Source organism: Rhopalosiphum maidis, chromosome 1, assembly GCF_003676215.2.
Source record: "Rhopalosiphum maidis isolate BTI-1 chromosome 1, ASM367621v3, whole genome shotgun sequence".
NCBI classification, from domain to species: domain Eukaryota; kingdom Metazoa; phylum Arthropoda; class Insecta; order Hemiptera; family Aphididae; genus Rhopalosiphum; species Rhopalosiphum maidis.
In genome coordinates, this window is record NC_040877.1 from 51,864,364 (window position 1) to 51,892,132 (window position 27,769).

The window sequence follows — 27,769 nt, forward strand, 5'->3', positions numbered from 1 at the left end:
AATAATTAAAATCCTAAAACTTTTTTTTATTCTCATTCCAATAATAATCCGGAGCTTAAAATCGAGGAACTACTACAACACACACAACGACCCCGCACTTTCGAAATGGCTCTTGTGTATACTATATACATGCAATATACATATAATAATAATTACCAACGATCGCATTTTTTCCCCTTCGCTGATGACGCCCTTAACGCTATCATACGTTTGTATTTAACCACAGTTTTCCCCGCATGTTCTACACGTCTAACGGCCATGGTTGCTATATACACCATACACGCGTATTTATACGTAAAACGGACGAGTTTAGGAATAAAAAAAAATCGTAATAACCATATTATATTATTATAAATTATAATTAAATCATGAGAGACATAATATAAAGGTACGCCGGCATAAATTATATTTGCACATCGTGCGACGATAATGTATAAATGATAGACGTTTAATATGAATTTGAAAACTCAAGAACGCTTTACCTAAAATATGTATACAAACCTACTGTTATTGTTGTTTTGTTTACATATATCATACTGTATGATAATATATAGTGTTTGTATTGCAGGGAAGGGGGTTGCCAGGTGTGTGAGAGAGATGGTCGAAGTATATTTGTTTTTGGATAGACTACTAAATTAGAAACAGTTCATTGCAGTGTATGCATGAATAAGTGTGCGTATGTAGTGAGATGTGGGAGGGGGGTATACGAAGGCATTTTAGTTATCAGTTAGCCAAAGTTAGCCTCGTTATATGTATATTAATATATAGCCTATGTATGCGTGTAATTTGTATAATAAAATTTCTCACTAGAAATCGGTTGAGTAGTAGTATCGAGTTGTATTATACACAATTATTATTGTTGTTTAAATTAAATTGCGTTGCAGTGCCGTGTTCTTAAATATCTTGTTTGATTAGTAGTTTATCAAATCAAACATAGTTTTTGGAATTATTATTACACGAGAGGTTAACGATATTATTATATTTGTGTTAGGTAAACGGATTTTAAATTATTCCGAGACAAAATATTAGTTGTTAAGTAAGTAATTGCTTTGCCGTACGTTAGTATAATAGTAGGTGTTAAGTGTGTCTCGTCTCTGTAATATATATTGCGTTATATTTAAATTGATGATTAATCATCAAATATAATAAAAAAGATTTTTATATTTTCTTTTTTTCCTCCGATTATTTTACGAAATACTGAGATTTCCAATGTTGACCTCCTTAAAAATAATTAGATCCAATTTTCTACCGAAAATCTCAATCGAAGTTGATGATCTGAGCATTTTCTATACTATAAAAAGTTTCTTCAGACACGAATAATTTAAAAAAAAAACACACACTCATCATTGTAAAATCAATACATTCTTCTCGCTTCGTTCAGAATCTAAAATGTCATAACTATTTCAACGTTTAAAAGTCATATAGATATGCCTACCGATTAACGCGTTTAAGACTATTAGTAAGCACATAATTTACATACCTCATCGTAATGATACCAGAAGATGTAAGACGGCGGCTCCGGGCTGAACTTCACGATGCACGTCAGATTAATGGTACTTCCTTCATTCACGTGAATGTCCGGACCACCAGAAATCGAAGCAGATGGCACTACGGAAATTGATACAATAATTTTATTCAATTTTTATTATACAACGATGGAGGGTATATATAATATAATAAATAAATTATAATTCATTACAGACCTTAATATACGTTAATTGAATTTAAATAGTTTTGCCAAAAAAGTCATATCGTTAAATGATTATCACACACAAGTTTTCAGATTTATTAATACGACACCTTTATTATATTACAATAATCAAACTATTATGATAAATAATGTATGAAAAAAAAACGTTTCAGTGGAAACTTATACATCTGATTAATCATTTTAATAAATACAATGTTCGATAAGAGGATGACTACGTCATATCCAAAAATTGTTTGTTAAAACCCATTTCACGCGGATAAGAACCATAATCCATCTATAATAATTTTAGTATAAAAATTCTAAATTTTAATCATAAAAGTAATACTATTACCATGGATGATATATTTATTTTTTCAATATCACTAGTACAAAGAAAGTTATTATTGTTTTAAAACCTGTTATTTTTATATTTGTCAAACTTGGGTCATTTTTTTTTTTATAAAAAAATATTGTATTGAAAAAATAAAACTTATATAGCATAAGAAAAATTTTCTTCATTTTATAGAGAATATTTCGTTTCTTATATTTCTCGTTTTTCCCCGCATGAAACCGTTTTTAATTATAATTTTGTAAATCGTAATAGTACACAACAATTATGAATAGTGATAACTAATGCTGTAGATCTACTTAAACATCGTTGTGTATATAAGTAATTCAATATATTTATAATTTTGATTTTCCTTAAGATTTAATCTAAATTATTTATATTAAACCCCTTGAAAACTGAAAAGAGAATTATATTATGTGTACGAAGTTCACTGAAACTCAATAAATTAATGAAAGCTATTTATTTTTCCTTCGGTGTATAAAATATATTAGATAACGTAGTAGAGTTGATGAGTTTTTCTATAACTATGGTCGGTTTTCAATATTAATATATTATTATGTAACGAACAATACAGATTATGATTTATTCAAAAAATATAAGTTTTCCTTTCGGATATTGAGTATTAAATATTTATGACGAGTAGTAAATACACACAAAATTATATATATATTTGTAAAAAGCAATCAAAATCGCTCACATTTAACTAACTATTGTTTAAGTATTTCGAGCGCGTTCCAATATAATATGTATGTATGTATATAAATATATATATTATAATAATAAGTATATATATTTTATATATTATAAAAGCAGCTAAATGGATAATTGAAAAACGTGACTAAAATCCATTAAATCGCTCGACGACATTTTGTTATTAAACGTAAGTGGTAGTTCATACATTTGACTACAAAAGTAGAAGACGGTTAAGTAAACATTATAAATGCCATTATGTGTATATATTGGTATATATATATATATTATTATATGTTCGAAACATTGGTGTTAAACATTTTTGTTCGTTGTTTATATTATTAACAAACATATACGCGGGCTTTCAATAACTCACTAACTTGAATTCAAAATATAGAATAATAATATATAAAGTGCCACACAGATACACACTCACAGGTAGAGTCGGAATAGCTTTAAAACTTTATTGGGAATTTATCGAAATAGGAGGATTGGAGTTTGCGGGACTTCTGCGTGAACAACATAACAAAGTGGCGGTCCCCTGTTTCCATTAAATTCAAATAGAATTTTGTAATATACGTCAATAAATACCAACATAAGAATAAAGGAAAAAGACCGGAAATATGTCTTCCTGCGGTTAAAAATCAAACGAAAAAAACGTAATCACTCTAGAGCGCGTTTATAGATAAAATACGATGCCGTATCCCACGCAGTTCCTATATTATAAAATACGACATTATAACACGACGATATTTGTACGTTTATATATCTATGTTTAACATCATATTTTCTCGTTTTTCTAATTAAATTATGCCATTTGATTTTTCTATTGAACTTAAGCACTTGTATCATTGCATAAATAAATGAAGATGTTTTGACTAATCAATCTACCTACTTGAAATTTACGTATTGCCACCGTACCAATACGTACAATTGTACTGAGAAAGTCTTTTGCAAAATGTATATTTCGAAGAGGGGCTCGCACTGGGGTTTTGTTTCGGCTAACGGAAATCTATATTTTTATTTTTATAGTGTTGTCATTGGTTACAGAAAATAATATAATATTATATCATTGTATTGTATAATATTTTTGTATTTTATAAATCACCCAAACAACTATAGAATGTTTAGGTTACATTTGACGGAGTTTAAAACAGAGTAAATTCACTGGAATTATTCAATTTGATAGTGGAAACGCGATGCAGCATCAGTTATAATAATTATTAATTATTATCATATAATAATATAGTGAACGTATATTTTGTACTTGAGGCTAATTTTCTACAGTTTAATCGATTAAGTCGTATTTTATGAATCTATGCTTTATTGTGCATCCTATTATTATTAATATTAAATGTAGAATGGGTACGAATTTATTAAATCGTTTGATCGTGATATACTATTGTATATAATTGACAAGGTCCCTGTGTTGGCGGGGAAGAGAGGTAAAACATTTGTTATATAGATACGTCTTATACTTTATTTTATATCTATAGTGTATTACTCCACTCGCAGCTGTTTTTCTCTTTCGTTCGCGGCCTGCGGTTTGTGACTTAAACCCGTTTTTTTATGACCGACTTTGAAGTTAAAACTTAACGGTGGGACATATACCTACTGTTCAGGCGGACTTTTTATTTTATCACTTCTCAAGGTCATATATACGCGTCCGTCGTCACCGCATATGTGTACATATTTACTATACATGTATACGACATGTCTTGATAAAAGCAGAAATTAACGAGCAGAGTACACGTCGGAGTGCGCACGTCACACACACGCGCCCGACCGAGGAGTTCATGCCCGCGCCGCATCGTCGGGAAGATTAAAACGCGTTGTGAAAATAGTTGTTCGTGAAATATTCGAGAAGAACATTTAGATAATTTCGGCGATTGTACGTCAAAAAACTTAAATTCCCCGGGAAAGTTTGGTTTTATATAAAACTACACGTTTATATGCAGAAAACAAAGTTTGGCCCATTGTCGTCGCGATTCGTTTAATATGTCATATATTATATGTATTATATTTTGTTAGATGCGCATGTCAGTCATCCGACCTGTCGACAATCACGGATACCGTCGTATATAAATATATTGTTATAATGTATAAATATATTAATACGTATATGCATATATTTATTATACAGGGTGATTCCCCAAGTATACATGTTAACCTTTTTTTCCTCAATAATTCAGTTATTTAAAATTTGATTTTGGGTATTTTATGATATACAATCCCATTTTTTACAGTAAATTAATTATTGTATACATTTTTTTTTAATATTGATGTACCTATAATTCGGAATTCAAACGAATTAATTATTGTTATTTAATTTGTGTACTTAGTATTATATAAGCCCGTAATAATGAGTAAGGAAGATATGGCGAATATGATAATTCAAAAATATATACACTGTATATAATATATACTATATATAGTGACGTGACGTGTAATAAATTATTGTTGAGAGTTTGGGACGAGTATTCAGAAAATATACTGATGCGATAGTGGAGGTTGCATCACACGTCGGATTCGTCAGATGAAGAGCGACAGACGTAATAATAGAGACAAAGATAATAATAATAATATACAAAACTTCGACGACAGAGGTGTGTCCGTAAATCACAGCGTACATATATGTATACATTTGTGGTGGATGTAGTGGTAATGGTAAGGGTGGCAAAGAGCTATTAATTAGTCGACGTAACCTTTATCTTCGGGTGTGCAGGATGCGCATGCGTCGGCAAAAAAGGGTTAAAGGTCCGAAAAATAAACATATACTTTTCAGAGCACTTTCAGCTGCCACCTTATCGTTGTCGTCATCGACCTCACACTCACGCGTCCGAAGCGATACATTTTTTTTTCATAAAGGCACATAACGTTTTATTTCTTGTGTGCGGAAATAAGGCGGAAGCGATTTTTTAAACCAAATACAAATAAAATGATAATATTATTATATACGAATGACACGGTTATAATCTTAGTATATTATATAAATTAATAATCTTAATTTACAATGTTAAATAATTCAAAATGTATTCATTTTAAATTTAATATAGATTCATCAAAATTAAAAAAAAACAAGTATCTGTTAAAATAAAATGATGTTGAAAAAACATAGTTTGAATTACTACAAGAAAATTTTAAAGTAAAAATTTGAATTTTTGTAAATATGATCTACCGTGATATAATTAAAACTTCTAATTATTGAATAGTTCAAATAAATGCATTATTACTAAAAGAAAAATAGAAGTGAACTAATTAGGCAAATTTCTCAGTGTATATTATACATATAACGTAGTTTATACAATTTTATCTTAAAAACTATGTTTTATATTATTTACATAATAGATATTACAATAACAATAAGTGACATTTGAAATGCAGTTGTTGAAAACAAACGCCACGTGATTAGATTTGTGATACGCTCGCCGTTGTAATACTCGTATTTATATTATAAACTTATAATTATTGGACGTAAACTGGTCGAGAAATATTTGGCTCGTGAAATTCGAAAATTGAATTGCTCTCGATCCATAATTTCAAAGGATCCCTTTATCCACTAGGATAAGCCAACAGTATACTACGCCATTCGATCGGTCAATGGTCATGGGTACAACTTTACCGAAATAATACTCTAAACGCACTGTAATTACGTATTCACAACTCGTCTCGCGTTATTTCGGTCCAACGTATCGTTATAAGAAAAAAAAATATCAAATACAAATTATAGCCACATATAATCAAAAAGTCGATTCGTGGCATGAGTATACCATAAATTATATATTTATAATGGTATTGATATCATTAATAATAATAATCCAATTTATGCTAATGGCATTCTCCTTTGAAATTCGTAATTTTTTTTTATATTTTTCCTCTATTATTCCAAGCAGTGTACGCGGATAATAATTTAGATTTTGCTCGGAACGAATTTTAATAATTTCTATTTATCCCTCCCGCGGCTTGTACTGTCAAAAAACATAACCGAACCGACACTGTTATATTATCCGAACGTGCTATACCGCAACAAAGTTCAAATTATTTAGTATAAATTTACGTAATTTCAAATATTATATAGGTATAATCAGTGTCGGGATATATCATGATGGGTTCTGACCCAGTAATATATCTAATGAGACACAATTCCATGCATACAATTAAAAAAAAAATGTCAAAAAATGTCACTGATTTTATATGTGCAGGTATAATGTTTATTATAATAAAATTACTTTATTTTTAATTATAAAAGTATTTATTACTTTAAAATTATTCATTAATAAAATATTATTAAAATGACGCCATTTACCAACAAATTGGTAAATTTTGTAAATGTAGACATTCCCCAATTATTGAAAACGATTAACAGATTAGTTAAAGAATGATGTTCGATTCATTTAAATCAATGTGAACGACACTCAAGAACGTCCAGTGTGTATAGCAATGAAGCTTCGTTAAAATATCATGACGAGCAAAAACCTAACTAACGACAACCCAAGTAATAATATGAAATGGTTTATTTGCTTATTAGTTAGTATCTTCACTTATATTCTAGCGACTTTAAAGATAGGGAAATAACTTTATACGTGAATTTACAGGATTAGGAATAGCTGGTCATCAAGGCTTCAATAAATGTAATTATAAAACTAATTGTAGCACTAAAAAACGTGCTTGTAAAGTTGCAATTAAGCGGAAATGTTATATTTATATTAATTTCACCAAAAATAATTTATAGTTTGCACCTATTTTATCAATGTCAATTAACCTAACTTTTCGTTAGATTAAGTAGTAGAAAAATCATTTAAGTAATAACATAATTGGTTTTATCATCATTGAAAGTACTAATCTTGGTAAATGACGTCAATGATCTGTGAAGTTGAGTTTAAGACATGTTTTTTTTTCCAACATTAACCTGCATGATTGAATCATTTTGATAAAAGACGTTATATTGACCGAGAAATGACGTCATTTATCAATTTTCGTTATTCACCAGTAACATAAAAATATATTACATAATAAATATTTCCTATTTTGTATACTTTTTTATAATTATACACATAATAAAATGAAAATTAATATATTTTCTTATTGTGAAAAAAATCTAATAAATATGTATAAAATTAATTAAATAAATTATAATAAATTATTAAAGTAGTAGTGTTTTTTTAAATTCATTGTTAGAAGATTCAAAATACAAAAATATAATTTATTCGTCTTTGCTTATCAATTTGATAATATTTTCTTTAAAAAGTAGACAATTAAATGATTTAGAAATTGTTGACTTATAAAACATCTAATTTTTGTTTTTAAATTGTGAAAAAACTTAACTTATAATATGCAAAGAAGTATAAGAACGTACCTATTTGAATGCTATATATAATATATTGAATAAACTAGGCTTAAATTATTATTAAGATGTTGTATAATTACAAATTAATTAGATTGGAACATGAATCATGTTCATGATAGTCATCATAGTTCATCATAGTCATGAATCATAAGAGATTTGAATATAGTATTTATTATTTAATTATGGGCCCCCAGTATTAGTAAATATCCAGGGGCCTATGGTTATTGCCGAGTAAGTGAGTGGTCAGACTGACATTGAGTATAATTATAGCTGTATGACAAAAATGGCAATATTCACTAATGTTTGTTTTTGAGGAGATGAGTAAAAGATACTGAAATTCCGTGCACACGTTTTTAAAAAATACATACCTATTATCGAAACAAAATTTAGTTTTTACACTAAAAAACATTATTCTATTACATATTATATTCTCAAGTTTCCATTATACACAACAAAACATGAGTCAATTGTTAAAAAAAAAAAAACAGTAAAGTTCCATGTCGGCTTATATATATATATATATATATAAATATATATATATGTATACACAACACAGTATAATTACACGGTTGACTTTCTTCAATTCACCGAAGCGGAAAGAACCTACGTATTTAGGATTTCAAGTACAGAGGACGTCGACTTATTGAATTCGAAACATCAAGGGACTTGGTCATTTTCAAAGTTAACAAGTTGTTTGTAACATAAACTGCAGTACGTGAAATGCTCATAGTATGCATTTTGTATTTTTCTTATACTATAATAATATACAGTTACACAATAAAAATATTTTTAAATTTATTATAGTTATTATGGTGTATAATTATTTATAATTCTTAACGTTTAGTTTTAAAGTACTTATATTTTCATGTTTGTTTATTTTCCAAAACTTTTTATATTTTATTTAGCTTAACCAAACGTATCACTTATAAACTTACACGCTTATTTTTAAAATAATTCTAAGTTAGCTATACTTAAGAATTATAAAACATTTTCTTTCGACGATTAACAATATCCTGAACGGACAAAATCCTGATTATCTAACATATTGGTGTGAAATAAGTAATATTATATAACTTTTATTAGCGTTCATTGGCGTTCATTGGTCGTTCACACAATTTCATTTTAATACGAACTGTTTAAGTTTTGGAATCGGTCTACACACTACACATTACGGAATTTCTATGAAATCGGTACATGCATATTCCTTTAAATTTGAATGGATTTTCGGGCAAACATTATTTTTGGGTTCTTCGAATCACCTAAAGGTTATGTTTATACGAGCTTTGAACATTTTGAAGTCAACCACCACTCTAAAATGTTTTTCGTGAAATCAGAGCCGATTACCGAAATTTCCGTTTCAGTTTAATTATCTGTAGATTATAATTTAACTTTCAGGAAAAGTAAATAATATAATGTATGAATACTTTCACTGCGTGTTTAATATTTATTACAAATTGTTTGTAAGCGTTTAGTTTATTTATTTGGCTGACAAAGTTATGGAAATTCAATAGTGTTTTGGTTAAATATAAACGCAATAAAATTGTTATTCAAAATTATGCAAACAAATTTCAAGAAAATATTCATGTTAATTTATTATTTTAACGCAACGTTGTTGTACACAGAGAGAAGTGCGTGTGTGTAAAATAGCAAAATACAAATATCTGATGCGTTGCAACGTCAAATTCAATGAACTGTGTATTGTGTATTTTATATTACACTAATATTTAATTGCAATGTTGTACAAATATTATTTTAGATTTTTAATTGAGAGATAGAACAATTGAATATTTCTGAGATGCATTTCGGACAAATATAATACAATTATACAAATAAATATATATTATTATGTACAGATCACGTCAGTTTCGGTGCATACTTTGAAAATGATCTCGTATAAAATAAAAAACCTATTTTGCGTTTTGGGATTTTAAGGATGTGTTCAGTGTCTGAAAACCTTGAAATCACCTGAAATTTCAAAACAATAAATAGTAGTTTTGTGTGACAACAGTCTCATCAAGTTTTTAAACTTTAATAGCTATTAAACAATTTTTAAAATGAAATGAATTATTGTTTATCGCATATATTAAAAGAAAAATTTAAAATCCCGCGTTTGCTAAATGCAAATAATATATTTTCGTCACCACTCGCTGATGTCAAGATTCATTTAAAAAGATTGAACGGTAAAACCGAAAATCCTGTACTTATGTTGCAGAACATTAAACATATTATATTGTACGTGTACTTAAGATTTTTTTAATAAATATTATTGTTAATATTTACTGTAGATTTACAGTAAATAATATTTTTTTTCGATTATCTTGATTATCTTCTGATCAAATTATTTATCTTATAGATAGTAATGTAGTCGGAAATGTGCGAGTATATGAAATGTATGATTTTGTATTAAAATTACAAATAACAATGCATTACTTTGGTGTTCTAAGGAGGATAAAAAAATCCATTTGTTTTTAACGCACGTCGTCTGTATGCTAATTTTCGGTATAAATAAGTGCCGCACGCCACAATCGACAATGGCCCGAGTAGGTTTTGTTTTTCGCATTGGTGTGATGATAATAATAATAATAATTTATTTTTTAATCGCTTTATGTGTTGTGCATAACGTAGGTATGTACACAGTTTTTTTTTGGCATTCAATAATGCATATTATTATACCGAATTATAGTGTGGTAAAATTACCGAAAACAAATTACTTACAAACGGCCGTTCCGAGTAGGTTTACACGAAGCGTTTTATATAATAATAATAATAGTGTTATTAGCGTTAATTCAGCAAACGTTTGTTAACATCAAACCACACGCAAACACGTTTGTATAAAAACCTTTTGTAAAGTCTCCGTCTCTTATCATCATGTCTAGTAAACTATCGTCGCTCTCCGAAGGCGGTGGCTTATCGTCTGAAACGTAGGTTTGCATATATCGACGACGAAAAGTGTTAAAACAATAAAGATAATAATAATAATAATAATAATAAAAACAATAATCATGTAACAACAGCCGTGTTTCACACGCCATGTAATATGGCGAGGAAGTGGACGTTTATATCGATTATTATTATCATCAAAACGACTATGCAAAAAGAGAAACACAACATGGACTATACAACTATGATATAGGTAATAATTTTATTATACATATGAGACAAATATTTGTATCATGTATATCGAGGTAATTATTTAATCATCAATAGACATTTTAACGATAACTTATTTATATGTATTAATGAAAACATATTTTTTTTGTACAATAAAATACACAATTTGAGGTGGTTAAAATAAACTTTTCATTTTATATTCCAAAGTATAATTTTTTATTGAGTATTTCGATGTAAAAAAAAAAAATCTACCTTTGAACCAGTGTAGTAAATTGTTTATATAATTTAATATTTTATGTTTAAATGAGTGTGGATGAATAGTATACCAACGTTTTATGAGGTACAATTGGCCATATCACTCCACACTACCATTTAAAATTTAAATTCTTCTATAAAGTTACAATAAATTAATGAATTATGATTTGATATTAAGTTCTAGTCATTTTCTAATAAGAACCTAGAATAAAAATAACGATAAAAAAATAGTAAAAATACTTTTTTTTTAAAAACATCGTGATTTCATGACTTTAAATTATATGTAGTATGTATTGAGAAAATGACTGTTCAATGATAAATGATATACTCAGTATTCCAGTGTGCTGTATACACATATTTTATACAAACTCTGTTTTACAGAGTGATTCACCAAACATGCCCACTGCCATTTTTCTTTAATAATGTAGTTATTCAAAATCTAATATTTGAAATTTTAAATCAAAAAAAAACATATTTTTAAATTCTTGAGTTTTTTTGCACTTGTGAAGTCTTGTGTAAATAAAAATTGTCAATTTCTGTAAATTATTTAGTAGATGATTTTTCTGAACATTTGGATACATCAACATCAAAATTCGAACGAGTAATTTATCGGTTATATAATTTTGTATACTAAGAATAGTTATATGATGATAAAGGCAAAAGAGAAATAAAAGTTGGTGGAAATTCAGGAGGGTCCCCTTAATTTTTAAAGGTAATATTTTAATATACCCAAATTTCGTGTATGACGGGTATGTCCACGATGCACTCCGAAACTACTCAACCGATTTTTATGAAATAATCAATGTGTGTGATGTGGTATCCATTATAAGATAGGATAGTTTTTATTTGGATTGATGACTTCAATTTTTTTTTTATTGTAAATTAAATGTTTGTTATGTCTAGGGCTGTGTGATTATTTTTATAAACCGAATGATAAATAATTGGTTAATCGAATAATCGACATAATCAAGCATAATCTATATTATCTAAAATCCGAATAATTGAATTACTGAGTTTTTTTTAATCGGTTATTAATTACTATTTAGACAAAAAATAGACAATCTTAAATATGAAAATGGTTGTTTGTTTGTTTTATTTTTATCATATAAAAATGCTAAAATGCTGATGTCAAATGGTCAAATAAATGCAACGCTGAACGGGATTGTTATGTAAAGAGATATGTCAGAAATATCATCTATATACCAAATCAGAAAACCAAAAATATTATTGATCATCGCGCTAAATGTTAGCATTAGGCAATAAAATTTAACACGTATGAATTTTGTATGGGAAACGAAATGCACGAGATTTATCTAGTATATAATAGGTATATATATATATAATATTATATTACCACAAAACCACGAAATATTACTAACAACTAGAATACGAGTGAATGAGTAACTGTAATCCATATCCAATATTATCCATAGTACTTTACAGAAAATTATTTCTTCAACACTGTGTGAAGGTACCTATTACTAAAAAATAAACAAATAACTTTTTTTCAAAAATGGATAGACCTGTAACTTTTTTTTGTAACTCTCACAACATAATGTAATCTATAAATATTTATAATTTGAAGAATAGTTCAAATATAATAAAATATACTAAATAAGACCATATTAATATAATATCCTTAGTATGAATATTTTAATAACTAAGAGACTACTCGTTTGAATTTAGAATTACATACATTGACAAAAAAAAAAAAAAATAATAATTCACTAATTAAATTACAATAAAAAAGAGGTTCTCATTTAAAAAATATACCTATAACTTTGTGTAGCCACAAGGCAAAAAGTAGGGCAAAATATCTTAAGGATTTGAAAATATGATATTTGAGTATTAAATTTAAAAATGACGAAATTCAAAATTTCGGTTATTTCGTTGTTAAAGGAAAAAAATGGGCGTGAGTATGTTTGGCGAATCACCCTGAAAAATAATGTCAGTTTAAAAAAATATTTAAATAAATACTAACCAACGACGTTCAGCGTGACGAATATGCTCCTCACCGGTTGTGTGCTCACCTGGCACTCGTAAATGCCCGCGTCTCTCTTTTGAGCCCATTTTATGTGCAAAGTCCACTGGTCTGAATGCGACCGATGGTGAATGGCCTGAAACCGCTGGTCACTGGTGTATGTGTACGCGCCCACCGTCAGTATATGTATGTCTCTGTGCCTTATCCATGACACCTGCAACATAAAAAATTGATGATACGTTATAATTATTTTTTATTTGACGGAATTTAAGGCCATCGATCCACATATTATGAATGTCCGCTTTGGAAATTATCAAAGTTGTCTGAGATTCATAAGATAATGGTAATGTTAAAATAATATGACGTTACCGTTTGCATTATTGAATTATAATTATAATTGATCAGATGAGATAAGAAATCTTGAAGTGGACATCATTATTTAAAACGTTTATATAAATGTACAATATTATATAATCTAAAATCTTAGAGCCGAGTCTGACAAGAGCTATTAGTTATACATTTTACATTTTTTATTCACTTCCACCAAAATTATTTAATCTGACAAAAACGTCGAATTGAGTTAAAAAACTAATTTAAAGTTTTCAGCGAAATTAGGTTTTTGACTAGGTTTTGGCTTAAGTTTACGAGCAAAACAATTAAAATGTTCAAATCGTTTTGTTATTTCAGTCTACTTTGTATAATATATTATGAATATTCGCTACAATATAATATTAGAATGACGCGCATGACGATGGAGTGTGAATATATGGACTGGGCATTATATAGACGATATTATTATAAATATAAATAATTTGAACTTAATAATACGTTAATTTAACTGGGCTAAATATCGATAAATTATTTAAAGTTGCAGATGATTATTTGTTACAGGAGACATCGAAGTAAATGCGTTTAACACAGAGTCTTCAGCACATTTATGAATGGACATTTAAAAAACTTATAAAAGTTTAAAATTATACAAGATCTAATAAAACTGTTAAGTGTTTATAAAAATACTTGTTGAAGAATCGACAGTTTTAAAAGGAAGACATACATAATAATATTGTTATGTAAAAATAACAAGCTAATTATATTGTATATAATTGTAGTCACCTAATATAATTTTGTAATAGTTGATATTTTATACTTTATAATAATTCGGTATTATTTTACCAAAAGAGTACCTATTCTGTATATTATTGGTGCTTGTTTTTGTAGTTTCAAATTAGTAATACAAGTAAAATACATACAAATATACAAATGTTACTATGTTAATTATAATAGTTCGGAAATGTCATTAATTTTACTCCCCTCACTCAGCATTCATTCGTGTCAACCTCGCATACACTTTACAGATGCGCGTGTACTCCAAACTCCAAAGTTGCTACACACTAAAATGCACTACTGCGCTAGACAATACGTTAGAATCTTAGAATACGATCAACTATCTCCTTTCCTGCGTGGTAATTGAAGTGACATTGGTGTCGTAATTTTAAAAATATTATCCGTAAAACCATACAATAATGTAATATACTCATTGAAATTTAATATTACAGATTGTAAAAATTATAAAACAGGTACAGAAAAAAATCATAAATCAAATATTATTGAAATATAATGTAGTTATATAAATAGCTGCATTTAGATGCAACGGGTCCGTTCGACGCATGTCTGAGTGCAAGACCGCAAATCATAACATAACGAAGTTATTTGAAAACACGTCTGACCAAAATAACGAGCGACAATTTTGCGTTACAGCAGCAGCAGACGAGTAAACTGCAAAATAATTGGCGGAGACTGCAGCGACCCTATTACATTATATTATACGCTGCACCGGTGGCGTAGATAAGTGAAAGGACACTTAGGTAGCTGGTATATATCACACATTGTATGTATGTATATTATGATGCGTGCGTATATTATAGGTATACGTTTTAGAGCAATTAAAATCGTTTTCCGACCCTTTTTTTAATTATTTTTTTTTTCCTGGTGTTCTTTATAGAGCAGTGTTTAAAATGAGTGGCGACGAAGATAATAACAACGACGAGGAAAAAAGAAACGCGCAGTGTCAAAGGACAAGCTTTTTTAAGCGTTTTTTTTTCTTTCGTCTTTATATTATATATCTGCGTGTGCGGCTTCTATATCTATGCATAACGATACGTCATAATATATTCGTATATACCTATGTATTATATAAACGACGATTTAAGACGTAAGGGCAGGGATTTTGAACGTGACGTTTCTCGTGCAATTTACGTGCAAAAATAAATTTGTGACAACCGTTAAACAGCGATTTTTGACGGATAGATGATAAAGGGATTATAATATTAAAAACATCGAAAATAAACATAATTACACTGCAGGTATTAAATGCAAAGGAATATAATCATGGTTAAAATATATTTGAATCCACTTCGATAGTAATATATTTATATTGTACGGTGCAATCGAACCGTAATAACATTACGTAATATTATGAGGAAACGGTTATTCATCGAAACCCGTCAACGTAAAAAAAAGGCCAAGCTCCAGGTTGTTGACGTTAACTGGTGTAGGGAGTTAACCCGCCCGCGGCTACGCCACAGAAACTGAATTAATAATTTAATAACAACGAACATGTATGATTTAAAACATTATATATTAGGTACCTTTAATGTTACATGTGCGTAGTATATTATATACTATGTTGAGGAATTTCTTATTTCAATAATATTTGATAAAATAACAATGATAATGATAATATCATCATTATTCATTTTATACATAACATCAACACCGTGACATGGAAGTATAAATAAGTTAGTCGTATTATTTAAAAGGTTTTTTGTCTTAAAATAATATTATTATTATTATAAGTCAACGTAATACGATCAATGTCAATGTAATGAAGAATATATAATTCTCAGTAATAAAAATACAATATATTATATTATTATTGTTAATTTGAAACTATTTTATTGTGTTCAAAATATTTCCACGATTTTACCGTCGAATTTCAATTCGTTGAATTTTGTCTCACGAGTTATTACAAATAATACAAATATTAATTATTGACATTCGAAGAAACGATATTATTCATGTCTGTTTGTATTAATAAAACATTACTGTATAGCACGTGCCTTTTAGCAGTAATGTAGGTCTGTGTAATCGTAAAAAACGCAATTAATATTTTTATGCAAAAAAATATTTTTGTACTTCGTATCGATATAAAAGTAATACAAATAACGATAAAAACAATTCATCTATATTATATTATAATATTATTGTATGACATGATTATCGGTAACGATAAGGTGATAAATTTTGATAATTTTTAATAATATAATAAGTGATAAGTAACATCCATTTTATTCTACACATTTTACGTTTTGATTTGACATGTATGATTTTAGTCAATAAAATTAATAATAATATCTATTTATTAAGCCGCAGTTAATACGCTATTTTTTAATATATCTACTTACGATAATGGTTGTAATGATACGATTAATGTTCTTTGATATTGTTTTATATAAACTTGATTAAGTCTTTGTGTATATTGACATCTGCACGTCGATTAACACTACGCTAATCGTATTCAAATAATCCATTTTTATCCTACTTAGATGATGTTCAATGGATACCGAGAGGAAAGACGCACGAGTCCACAATAAACAATTTGTTATTGAAATTCGAAACAATTGAAACACCTTAAAGCGGGAAATATTATAATACCGGAGATAAATTTTGTGACACGATTAATCTACAATACAAGTGTCCAATCACGGTGACCGATGGCGACTGACTGAACGCCAATCTCATATTATAATATGAATCATACACGTAATATCTTATGATAAAACATTATATTATAATATAAATAATTGATATTGAATTGCGATTCGTTATCGCAAGTCGTCTATGCTCTGATTGGTGAGTAGGCTAGTATATTTGTATATATGTACAATACGTTTTTGAGAAAAAACAAAAATGGACAAACGGTGAAAATAGAATAAATTATTAATTGATATCAGTTTTATTACATTTTAATAGTATTATTTTAAATGGCATATCAAAAAATATGTAAAAATTGTGCAATATGTAAAAATATGTAATGATGGTGTTCGTTATAACCAGCTAAAAAAAAGTCATTATAACTGGTAAGCGAGAAATACAAAAAAACTAGATGATTTTATTTATATGTACCTAAAGTAAATGTACAAAAAATAATATTATATAATAATAAATATTAATAAAAATTATAATGAACAGGTTGATTTGTATATGTACATAATAGTAAAAACAACGATTAACGACCTGCATGTAGGTAATAACCGAAAATTTGTTCTGTAATTCGATGTATTTTACTCTGACGGTCGTCATAACCACACACTTTCAAAAAAAGGTTGTCATTCAAATCCTTCACACTTTAATGCATTGATTCCGCACAATTATCCCAAAATCAAACCATTCGATAGGCGATACCGTACACACACTGTTATGTATACTAATAGTCAATAACGTATACATTTATCTAAACTTAAATTTATTATTGTTTAGAACCGTACTCCAGTTATCATATTCAATCAAAATCATAAACTCATAAGAATATTTGAAAACATTAGGAAGTACTCAAGAACATTAAATGTATTCTAATCTAAGTCTTATCTGCTATACATACTTTATTTCATCTTATATATTAACATATAATTAATTTTAATTAATAGGTATTAAAATTATAAGATCACATAAATTACATTATTTTTACAACAATGTGTTTAATAACGATAAATTTTTAATTTTTTAACTGTCAATTAATTGTGTGTGGTTTTGAACTAATGAACTTCCAAATTTGCCCTTTTAACAATAAAAAAAATTTGCGTTATAGAACGGTCTAAAATGTGCGCTTATGAATGGTAAGTGTACGGTGGTTTTTACAGCCATTTTACTCGTTGTAAGCAGTATTTTGTTCTCAGCGATGCTTGTTGTAGTGATTTTTAATGTAGGTATTTAAATTGCACGTATATTATAGTAATATTAATGGCAATGTTTATAACAATTAACAACAATGAAGTATATTTTTAGAAATTGTAGAACACAATATAGATACAATAGTCCAATCCTGTAAAGAACTATACAAAAAGCCAATTAATATATTTTTATTAATTATTTTTCGAGTTCATTTTATCAATCAAGCTAATAATATAATATTTATAATGGATATACCTGCACGGTTGTACTATAGAAATTGTTTTCAACAACATAATATTATATATATATTGTTTTGTAAAAACTTAACGTTGCTGCGTAGGTATTGCGTATATACTATGTACATTTTATCATTAAACGTTGACCCAATAGTTATTATTTATCCTAGTCGACAATATAGATAAAAATAAAAATAACAAGAAATTATAGTTTTCGTTGCAGAAAAAAAAAGTATAGATTTTCATATTCTTGCAACAATCCAAGGTTTGAGATATATTATTCCTTCTAAAATGTAATATAAATCCCGCAGCAGTTCCTACTCACTAAGTGTTGGAAACTATTTTTTCTATATAGAAGCGTATCGGTTGTGAAGTGTATATGGATTTATGATGTGAGTTCTAGGTAAAAAATTCACGTACACATATACGCATATATGTACGCTATGTACGCGTGAAAGTCGAGTGTTACTATGATTAATGTGTTTTAGCTTTTAGTTGTAAACTTGTATAATATTAAGTGTAAATTTTATAAAATAATAAAAATCACTCAATGGAGTTTTGAAAAAAAAAAATAATAATAATCTGTATTACTTTAACACAAAATACTATATAATCTATAAAAACTAATAATAATATTGTACAACATATTAAAATAATATTATACGTATAACGTTATCACGAGATTAAAACTCACAAGCTGTACAAGGTGAGCATGTTCCCCTCTTTTATTCTTCTTCAACAATTTAGCTATTAAAAGTATAATATTTAGAATTTTTAATTATACTCTGATGATATTTTCAAATTCATGTGATTTTTTTGTGCTACTTAATGAATGCATCGTGGAGATACAAAATTCTGTAGCAACACTTCCTTTTGTGAGGTACAGTATAATCAGTAGTCTAGTGGATATTTTTTCTGAAAATGATGATGTATCAAAATCAAACGATTAGTTTTTAAGTTATGTAATTTTGTGAATTTAGATATAATAGGTCCACAATAAATAATAATATGTCTAGAAGATGTAGAGACTATGATGATTTTTAAAAGTATCAAAGTATAAAAAATACTAGAATCGATACTATACATTTATTTTTCTTAAACCATATATTTTAATTTTATGTACTACTATCCTTATAAGAACTATACACATTTAAACAGTTGAAAAATAACTCGTTTAAATTTTAAATAAAGTGCATCAAAATTATCTATAACACATTTTATAGTAAAAAGGGAGGTGAAGTGATACAAGAGCACTCTGATAAATATCTGTCCACTAATTATACCTAATCTTTATTTTTATATTTTATTATAACTTAAATTTAGATAAAAAAAATATATTATCAAAAACATTAATATTATTATCGATATAATAAGCGCTTAGAGTCAAAACAAACATCTAGTATCTATGGGTAAATAATATTATTGAAATATTTTATTACAATATTGTTTCTATTTTGATTTTTATGATTAAAACTTTAAACAATATGTGAAGATGGTATGATGTTCGTTATCTACTATAGAATTTTTCATCGATTTTTCTGGTTAATCTTTTTGAAAACAATAATATATGAAATAAAATGATTGGTTTATATATGAAAATAAAGGCCATATACCTAGGTAAAAAACGTTTTAAAATGTTTAACTTAATTGTTAATACGTAATAAAAATATATAAAAAAATCGTTTTCGTGAATACTATAATATATTTATGTCAATATTACTCGAGAATTTATATACAATTTTATTATACTTCTGTATGATAATAGTAAATAATAAGTACAACATAATATGATATACCTATTACCTAGTATAATTCAGCATCATAATTTATCACTAAACACACAATGGGGAAAATTAACACTTTTTTATAAAAATCCAAGCACTCAATAAATTATAATATATTTAAGCATAATATTAATTACATATCATACCGCATAATAGATACTATAGATAGCGAATTGGAGTGAAATGCGCGTCTAATGTATGTTTATAAAAAAAGCTATGATATTATTTTAATAATATAAATAAATAATTATAATATAAGCAAAAAATTTAAATTGTTTTCGTTTGGTTTAAAGTTTAAACGGACTGATACGAAAATATTCATGAACAGTATAAAAATATATATTTTGAATAATATTTCTATATTATAATATATTAAGTTTTGTCATTCGCGCGTTTAGAGGATTTAAAATGCCTTTATTTTTATATTTATCTATCTTTTTGAGTATAATATAATATATTATCTTTTATATAAGTATATACTATATATAATATATAATACGCGCGCGTTTACGACAATTTATTTCGTGATGCGTATTTGATACATTTATCCAAAACGGTTTTTTCCTTCGAAATTTCGCAACAGCAACTAGCTGCAATATCGTATTCATAATCGCATTTATCATCGTCTCCCACTCGAATCCACGACACTCATTCGCGAAATATGTACAATATAGAAAAACCACCACTGTCACGATTAGAGTCACTGCATGCCGAGAAGAACGTCCGCTCCACTACAACGCATCTCATCAAAACATAACCAATCGTGTTACTACTTACTGACCAACTAGGCATTTAATAAATGGGGCGATCACTGCCTCGCATTGTATGGATACTAGGTGATATATTAAACGTAAAACACTCATTAGGCTTATAAAAAAAGCTAATATCGTTTTTTGAAGATTTTGCCTCCACGTTGTACTTATAAGTGATTTGATGTTTCACCAATAACGTTTTGATTTTTTTTTACAAATAATGCATCTATGATCTACCAAGTGAAACACAAAAATGATAATATTATATTGAGTTTTTTTTTTTTTACATTGTGTGAGAAATTAAAAAACGAGAACTGTAAAATATTATTATATTGAACAATGACTGATGGTTGATGGAACAAATAGTTATTAATTCTTATTTTACTTGTAATACCAATGACTGAGATGAAGAAGAATTGACTTGGAAATGAAACGCATTTTGGAAACGTTAGCTCGTTAACAAAACGAGATGTTGTGTAGCAAATACGTGTCTACGCAACTTGGTATTTGTTTTTCAACTTACAAATTTTTTTAAAAAATCAGCAGTTAATGCTGACATTTTTTAATACGATTATAACTACATATAAACTTAAAATAAAATTTTAAAAAAGTGCATTTAATAAATTACAATAGTAATGGTCGAAGTATTTTTAAAAACTATATGAAATTAGCTTTTAAAAATGGGTCAGTGATCTAATTCGATTTCTAATAGGTGACATTTTGTTGTTTTTAGTACTTAGAGCTGATGGATGGCGTTAGCATTTTTCCACGTAACAGACATCACATTTTGTCCCACCTTATTCCATCATAATATTATTATATTTCTAGATAACTGAAACGAATTATGTTTTCCCACTAGGCTTGGCGCTGTGCTATCTTGTTATTTAATTAATGCGCTTGCGCTGTCGGTCAAACTGAACAGAAAAAAAATATAATTCAATTAATAAATACCGAAAAATTTTTTATCCATTATTTTACGAAACGTCAACAAAGTATGAAGAATAAAGACGTACAATACGCAAGGAATATTCAAATAATTTTCATTATCAGAGCATCATCAGTTGAGTCGCCGTTATGCGCCATAGACGTACACGTAGAATGACATAGGTTAGGTTAGGACGTAGGATGTACCTATCTTATTGCTATATGGAAATTATGCAACATCATTGCTTTTATAGAAATGTACACAAAATACGTAATGCCTATGTTATATTTTATTATATGATATAGTTAAATTGAAAACCGTATTACGTAGAAAAGGGATTCTCAGTGCGCTGTTGTAGGTCAACATCAATATTTACCGAGGAAATATACGTTTTCCTTCTAAATTTAATAAAAAGATAAAAAAAAAAAAACTAAATTACTTTGCCGTCGTCAATAATTCTGAATATTACATTATTACATTGACATTTTTCTTGGCCCTGAAATATATTGTTGACTGTAATTGGGTCCGGTTCAGCCGATATGGGATCGACGAATGATAAACGTATTATACGCTCATAATATTATATAATAATAACTGGAATAGGAACTGCTCCGGTTCTAAAGCAGGAGGATAACAAAACGAAAATACGAAAATATGTTTCGACCAAGTTTACTTTATTTCTATTAATAACCACGAGCGTAATTTTAACATAGTAGGTAGATAACTATCAGCTATAATCATCTCCATTGTTCGGAGTTCAACGGAAAACTGAATTTAATAAAACAATAATCAGTGTAATATTATAATACTATATGTATGATAACTATTATGATGAATATTTCTACGAAACAATACTTTGCTATTGTTAATGATTCACAACCACACGTTGGTATACCACAGACAGAAATATATTAATTTTTTTAATCAAAAATTGTATTATTTTATGTTTAAGTAATATATTGTATAACATTGTATTACAGTGTTATAGATACAAGAACAATAACATGTAAATTATAATTTAAAGTATATATATATTGTTTAATGTAGTGTATCGTTATTGTATCGTGATCGGACATAAATCCTGTGTCATACACGTACATTTACGCAAGCCACAAACCCTATCTGGAATCTATCTATTTTAAGCTAACCAATTTAAAAAGTTGATTCAATTAGCATACTATTGGATTTTAAAAAAGCCAGTAAATACGTTACTCAGTTGAACACTGATTTCTATGTTTTATATCTACCCTATACGGTCTGTAAATTCCTCGACAATTTTTTTTTTCATTAGAATTAAAATTTATTTTTGGTATAAAAACAATAAAAATATTGTTGTAATGGAAATTATTAGATAGTGTTCGAAATATAATATTAGCCTTATAATTATCTAAGCATTTTTACTACAAATAATTGATTATATTCTAAAACGTATAATGTATTTTGTACATACGCATATTAAAAAATATTAACGTGTAATCAATTAATTTATATACATAGTAGTAATTAATAAATCATGTCATACGCTGATTCAATGACGAAAATCTTCATTTCTACACTAACTATGAAAGTTATGACACGTGGAGCCGAGATCAAAGCATCATCGTCAGCCTTGATGGTTTCAACTGAGCCAAGGTTTAACCAAATTCAACGTGGCAAACAATAGTTTAGTAGATCCACTAACAAGACTTTACACTTTGATACTGAATATTTCTGTGATGAAGTTAGAAGTCAAAATCTCTAAGACATGCGCGCGTCTCGATGGTTTCAACAGACCTAAATAGCTCGACCAAATTCAACGTGTCAGTGGATTATTTGAAACCATAAACTAGTGTTGGAAACCCAGTAACTATATATTAAACGTTTTACGTTTAATCAATAATCAACCATTCTAATAATAATCACCAATTATGGGTGAAAAATTTTCGAGGTGCATATGCTTTGTTATGCATAGTCGTCCGAACGTTTGCGGTCATACATTTGCAATTGTGTATTATGAAATATATTATATATTATTATTATATTATACGTAAACGGATATAATGAGTTATAGTAAATTTATTTTAAGAGTGACGTGTATATCAGGTAATATTACGAACATACATTTAAAATAACAATTGAAATGTGTGTTGTAAATTGTTTTAATTTACACAAATAAATGTTATAATTCAGTTATTCAAATGGTTTTATTTTTTGATATACTAATAGTATTAATAATAAACATCAAGACGAGACGCTATAGTAGAATTATTTGTTCATATAACATAATTATTAGTTATTTTTTTTAGTACAATCTTCAATAATATTATATTCAAAAACTACAATCTTTAATTTTTTTTTATTTTTATTATTGTAATCAATATGAGTATAATGTTGCTTATGGGTAACTACAAGTGTCCATTTACAGTGTGTGAAAATTACAACCGATATCATTTCAAATTGAAAAGTTCAACATTATAAAATTATTGTATTCTAAATTAATTTACTATAATATAAAACTAATCTATCGGTTTTCTATCAGTGACATTTTTTATGTTTTTTTTTTAAAATACACGCATTTTAATGCAGGTTCAAATAGTAGTGAATTTAGAATTCTTTTTTTAGGGGGGGGGGGAAATTTTTTCATATTTTCAAATATTATGATATATATATATAATTTTGTAAGCACATTATTTTGGATTTTATGTTAGACTTTATAAATATAATATAACTGTCTAGGGGAAGCAACCTCCCCCCTTGAATCAGCCACTAATTATAGAGTATAATGAGTATCTATTTTCAATTCAATGGCCTTGTTCATTGCATAGATCATGACTAACTGAAATTGGCTTGCTCATAATTTTAAGATTCCAATAATATACAATTATAAATAAGAATAATAGTTTTATGTCGAAAACACAAAACAATTTTACAATTTCAATTGTAAACACGGCTTAAAGTGTAAATAATAACAAATGGAATTTTAACAGAAAATACATTTCATTTACATTATTGAGATTATAACATTTTATGTGTATACTTGTCTTGTGCGGCAGTACAAGTGTACAAGATGTATTTAAATATTATATTATAGTTTATAATATATAGAATAAAATTTCTAAATATTTTTAATCATTTTAGTTTTTAAAATATATCTTAAGTTGAATGGAACACGATTTCAAATTTATTATGCAAACATCAAAAAAATAAAAATACTATTTATACACAATCCATATTCTTTAATTTTTTATAAACAGTTAATGTTCATATTAATTATACGGGTTTTTCATAATAAACTCAATAGATTAATAACATTGCTTTTATATACACAAAGGTTATAAAATATCTTAAACTAAAGAAAAAAAAAACTCTTGTCATCAAACTATAAATGTTAGAACAACCGTTGATCTTTTATCTAAATAATATAATATATAGGGCATAGCATACATTGAAGTTATTCAGACAAAATTGTCATTTATAACTAAATATTTTAAGTAACTTTTCTATATTTACCATAATTATTTACTATTATCCAACTTCGCCGTAACTAAATATACAGTATAGTATATACAATACCTATACGCATCACAACTAAAAACAATAATACATATATTATAGTATTTACGTCAACTATTAAATACACCGATATGATATGATACGTATGACGTATTTTACTGGAACGTAAAAAAAAATTTGTCTGGAATATAAAAAGATAATAATGGACGTACAGATCATATATGCATTGGATTGCCAAGGTAACATTATGTTGTGAATCTTTTATGTTAAATTTTGTATGATTTATGCTCCACAGAAACGGCATAATAATTATACATAATTATTATGTTCTGGTTTGATTTGTAGAAACATAACGTACCTGCCTAATCCAAATTCCAACTATTATATCTGTATGCTTGAATCAATAATATTATAACAAATAATTCAATAATGGAACATAATACATAATAATATTATTGAGAAACTTATATTGGCTCAATTCCACTTAATTCAAAATTTCTGTTTTTAAAGTACGCTTATAGTTTTCCAACTAATTAAAAAATATGTGTGATTAAAATATTTTAGTTTTTAACAAAATAAGTAATGTTCTTCATCTCACGAAGTTAAAATTGGGCTCTTGTTTTTAAATACGGCAGGTATATATCGTTATTATGGAAAAGGATTAATATCGTTTTTACATTATTTAAATAAGCTTTTATCATATAAAATTATGACTACATCGATATTACAAAGTTATAACAATTAAATGAAAATATATATTACGAAGGATTAAACATTATGCATTTATACACATTGCTCAATGACAATATATAATTAAACATAACATTTATTTTTTTATTTTCATCGTAAAGATAATTCATGAAATGGCTTTTAGATCGCGGAATATATGATTGAATATTAATTGTTTTACTATATTTGACTGACAGATAATATCCAAAACGAATTCCCAGGATATACTCCAACGCGATTTCGTATTTGTGATAGATAGCGCTTATTTAAGTGCGCTACTTGCACAAGTACGAAATATTATATTAATAATATTATACCATATATAGTGTAAGCGGATTTGGCGGCTTTAAATGCGTGTATCATAGCTTTGATGGGATGCACGATGTGTACCTATAACATAATATCGCGGATCTAGTGAATTTAAAAATATCAAATATTTTCCATCGTCGAATTTTTTATAATATGAGTGTGCGTTTCTTTTATATTATGATTATATACACTATGACAAACAAAATGACGTTAAGCACTTATCTCATTCTCTTTCTCCTCTTTCTCTTTATATATATATAAGTAAATTATATGTATATATATACACTCAAAGAGGGCTAAGTGTCGTAGAGAAGGTGGGACAAAACCATCCACGTTATTGATTTTGGAAATTTGATAAAAAAAAAAAAACCTATCGTGGTTACTAGCTGTGAACTTTGTAGATTCGTCGGAGATTTTCGATAGCACCGATAGCACGCGCGGATTTGTAACCGATTAACTGGAATGAAGACAGTGGTAGAACGCTGAGAAACATATATATATATATATATATATAGTTTTATATTCCCTTTAAACCACACTACACGCAATCGCTAGCCAATCATTGCCATATAATATAGAGCAAACCATTATCGCCAATAAATATTTAATAACTTAAGAAAATATCATATTCTCCAAAACATTATTTTTTGTTTCAAGTACTATAAGTGTTATATATTTTTGTAGAAAAATAAATTTTAAATATAATTTTACTAAACATTAGACAATTCAAAAGTACTTATATTTCCCAAGATTTATTTCCCTAGTTCGACAAAGTAATACCTATCGCACCATATATAAGTACCTATGATACTCTCCGTGTATATCACATATACAGGGCACACACACCCACACACGCAATAACGTCACGAATTTATATAATTTATTATATATATATATGTACGAAACTCGGGCACAAAGGTACCAGCTATAGCTATATAATAGTATACATATAAAAATCTCATAAATATCTCTCTCTCTCTCTCTCTCTCTCTCAATATATATAAGTATATAAACGAGCGGATATATATAATAGACGTTCGTCTATAATGCCACCGCCATTCCGAGACCGACCGGGCGCACTCCATCAATCGTGACGGCAAACGCTTTTTCAAATCAACATCAAATCGGCGGAGCGAACAACAAATGGCCTTCTATGTACCTACTCGTCG

General features: G+C 27.6%; 1 protein-coding gene across 2 annotated transcripts in view; it reads right to left on the bottom strand.

The window, feature by feature from the left end:
- Nucleotides 1–27,769, bottom strand: part of LOC113550133 (zwei Ig domain protein zig-8-like) — a 345,101-nt gene that overhangs the window by 12,098 nt on the left and 305,234 nt on the right. Inside the window, exons 3-5 of one of the 2 annotated variants that reach the window (XM_026951807.1) lie at nt 13,424–13,637; nt 10,916–10,990; nt 1,481–1,608 (exon numbers count right to left, since the gene is read on the bottom strand). In XM_026951807.1, the coding sequence (XP_026807608.1) occupies nt 1,481–1,608; nt 10,916–10,990; nt 13,424–13,637 (417 nt within the window). The remainder of the gene's footprint in view (nt 1–1,480; nt 1,609–10,915; nt 10,991–13,423; nt 13,638–27,769) is intronic. The other variant, XM_026951815.1, reaches the window with a different exon arrangement.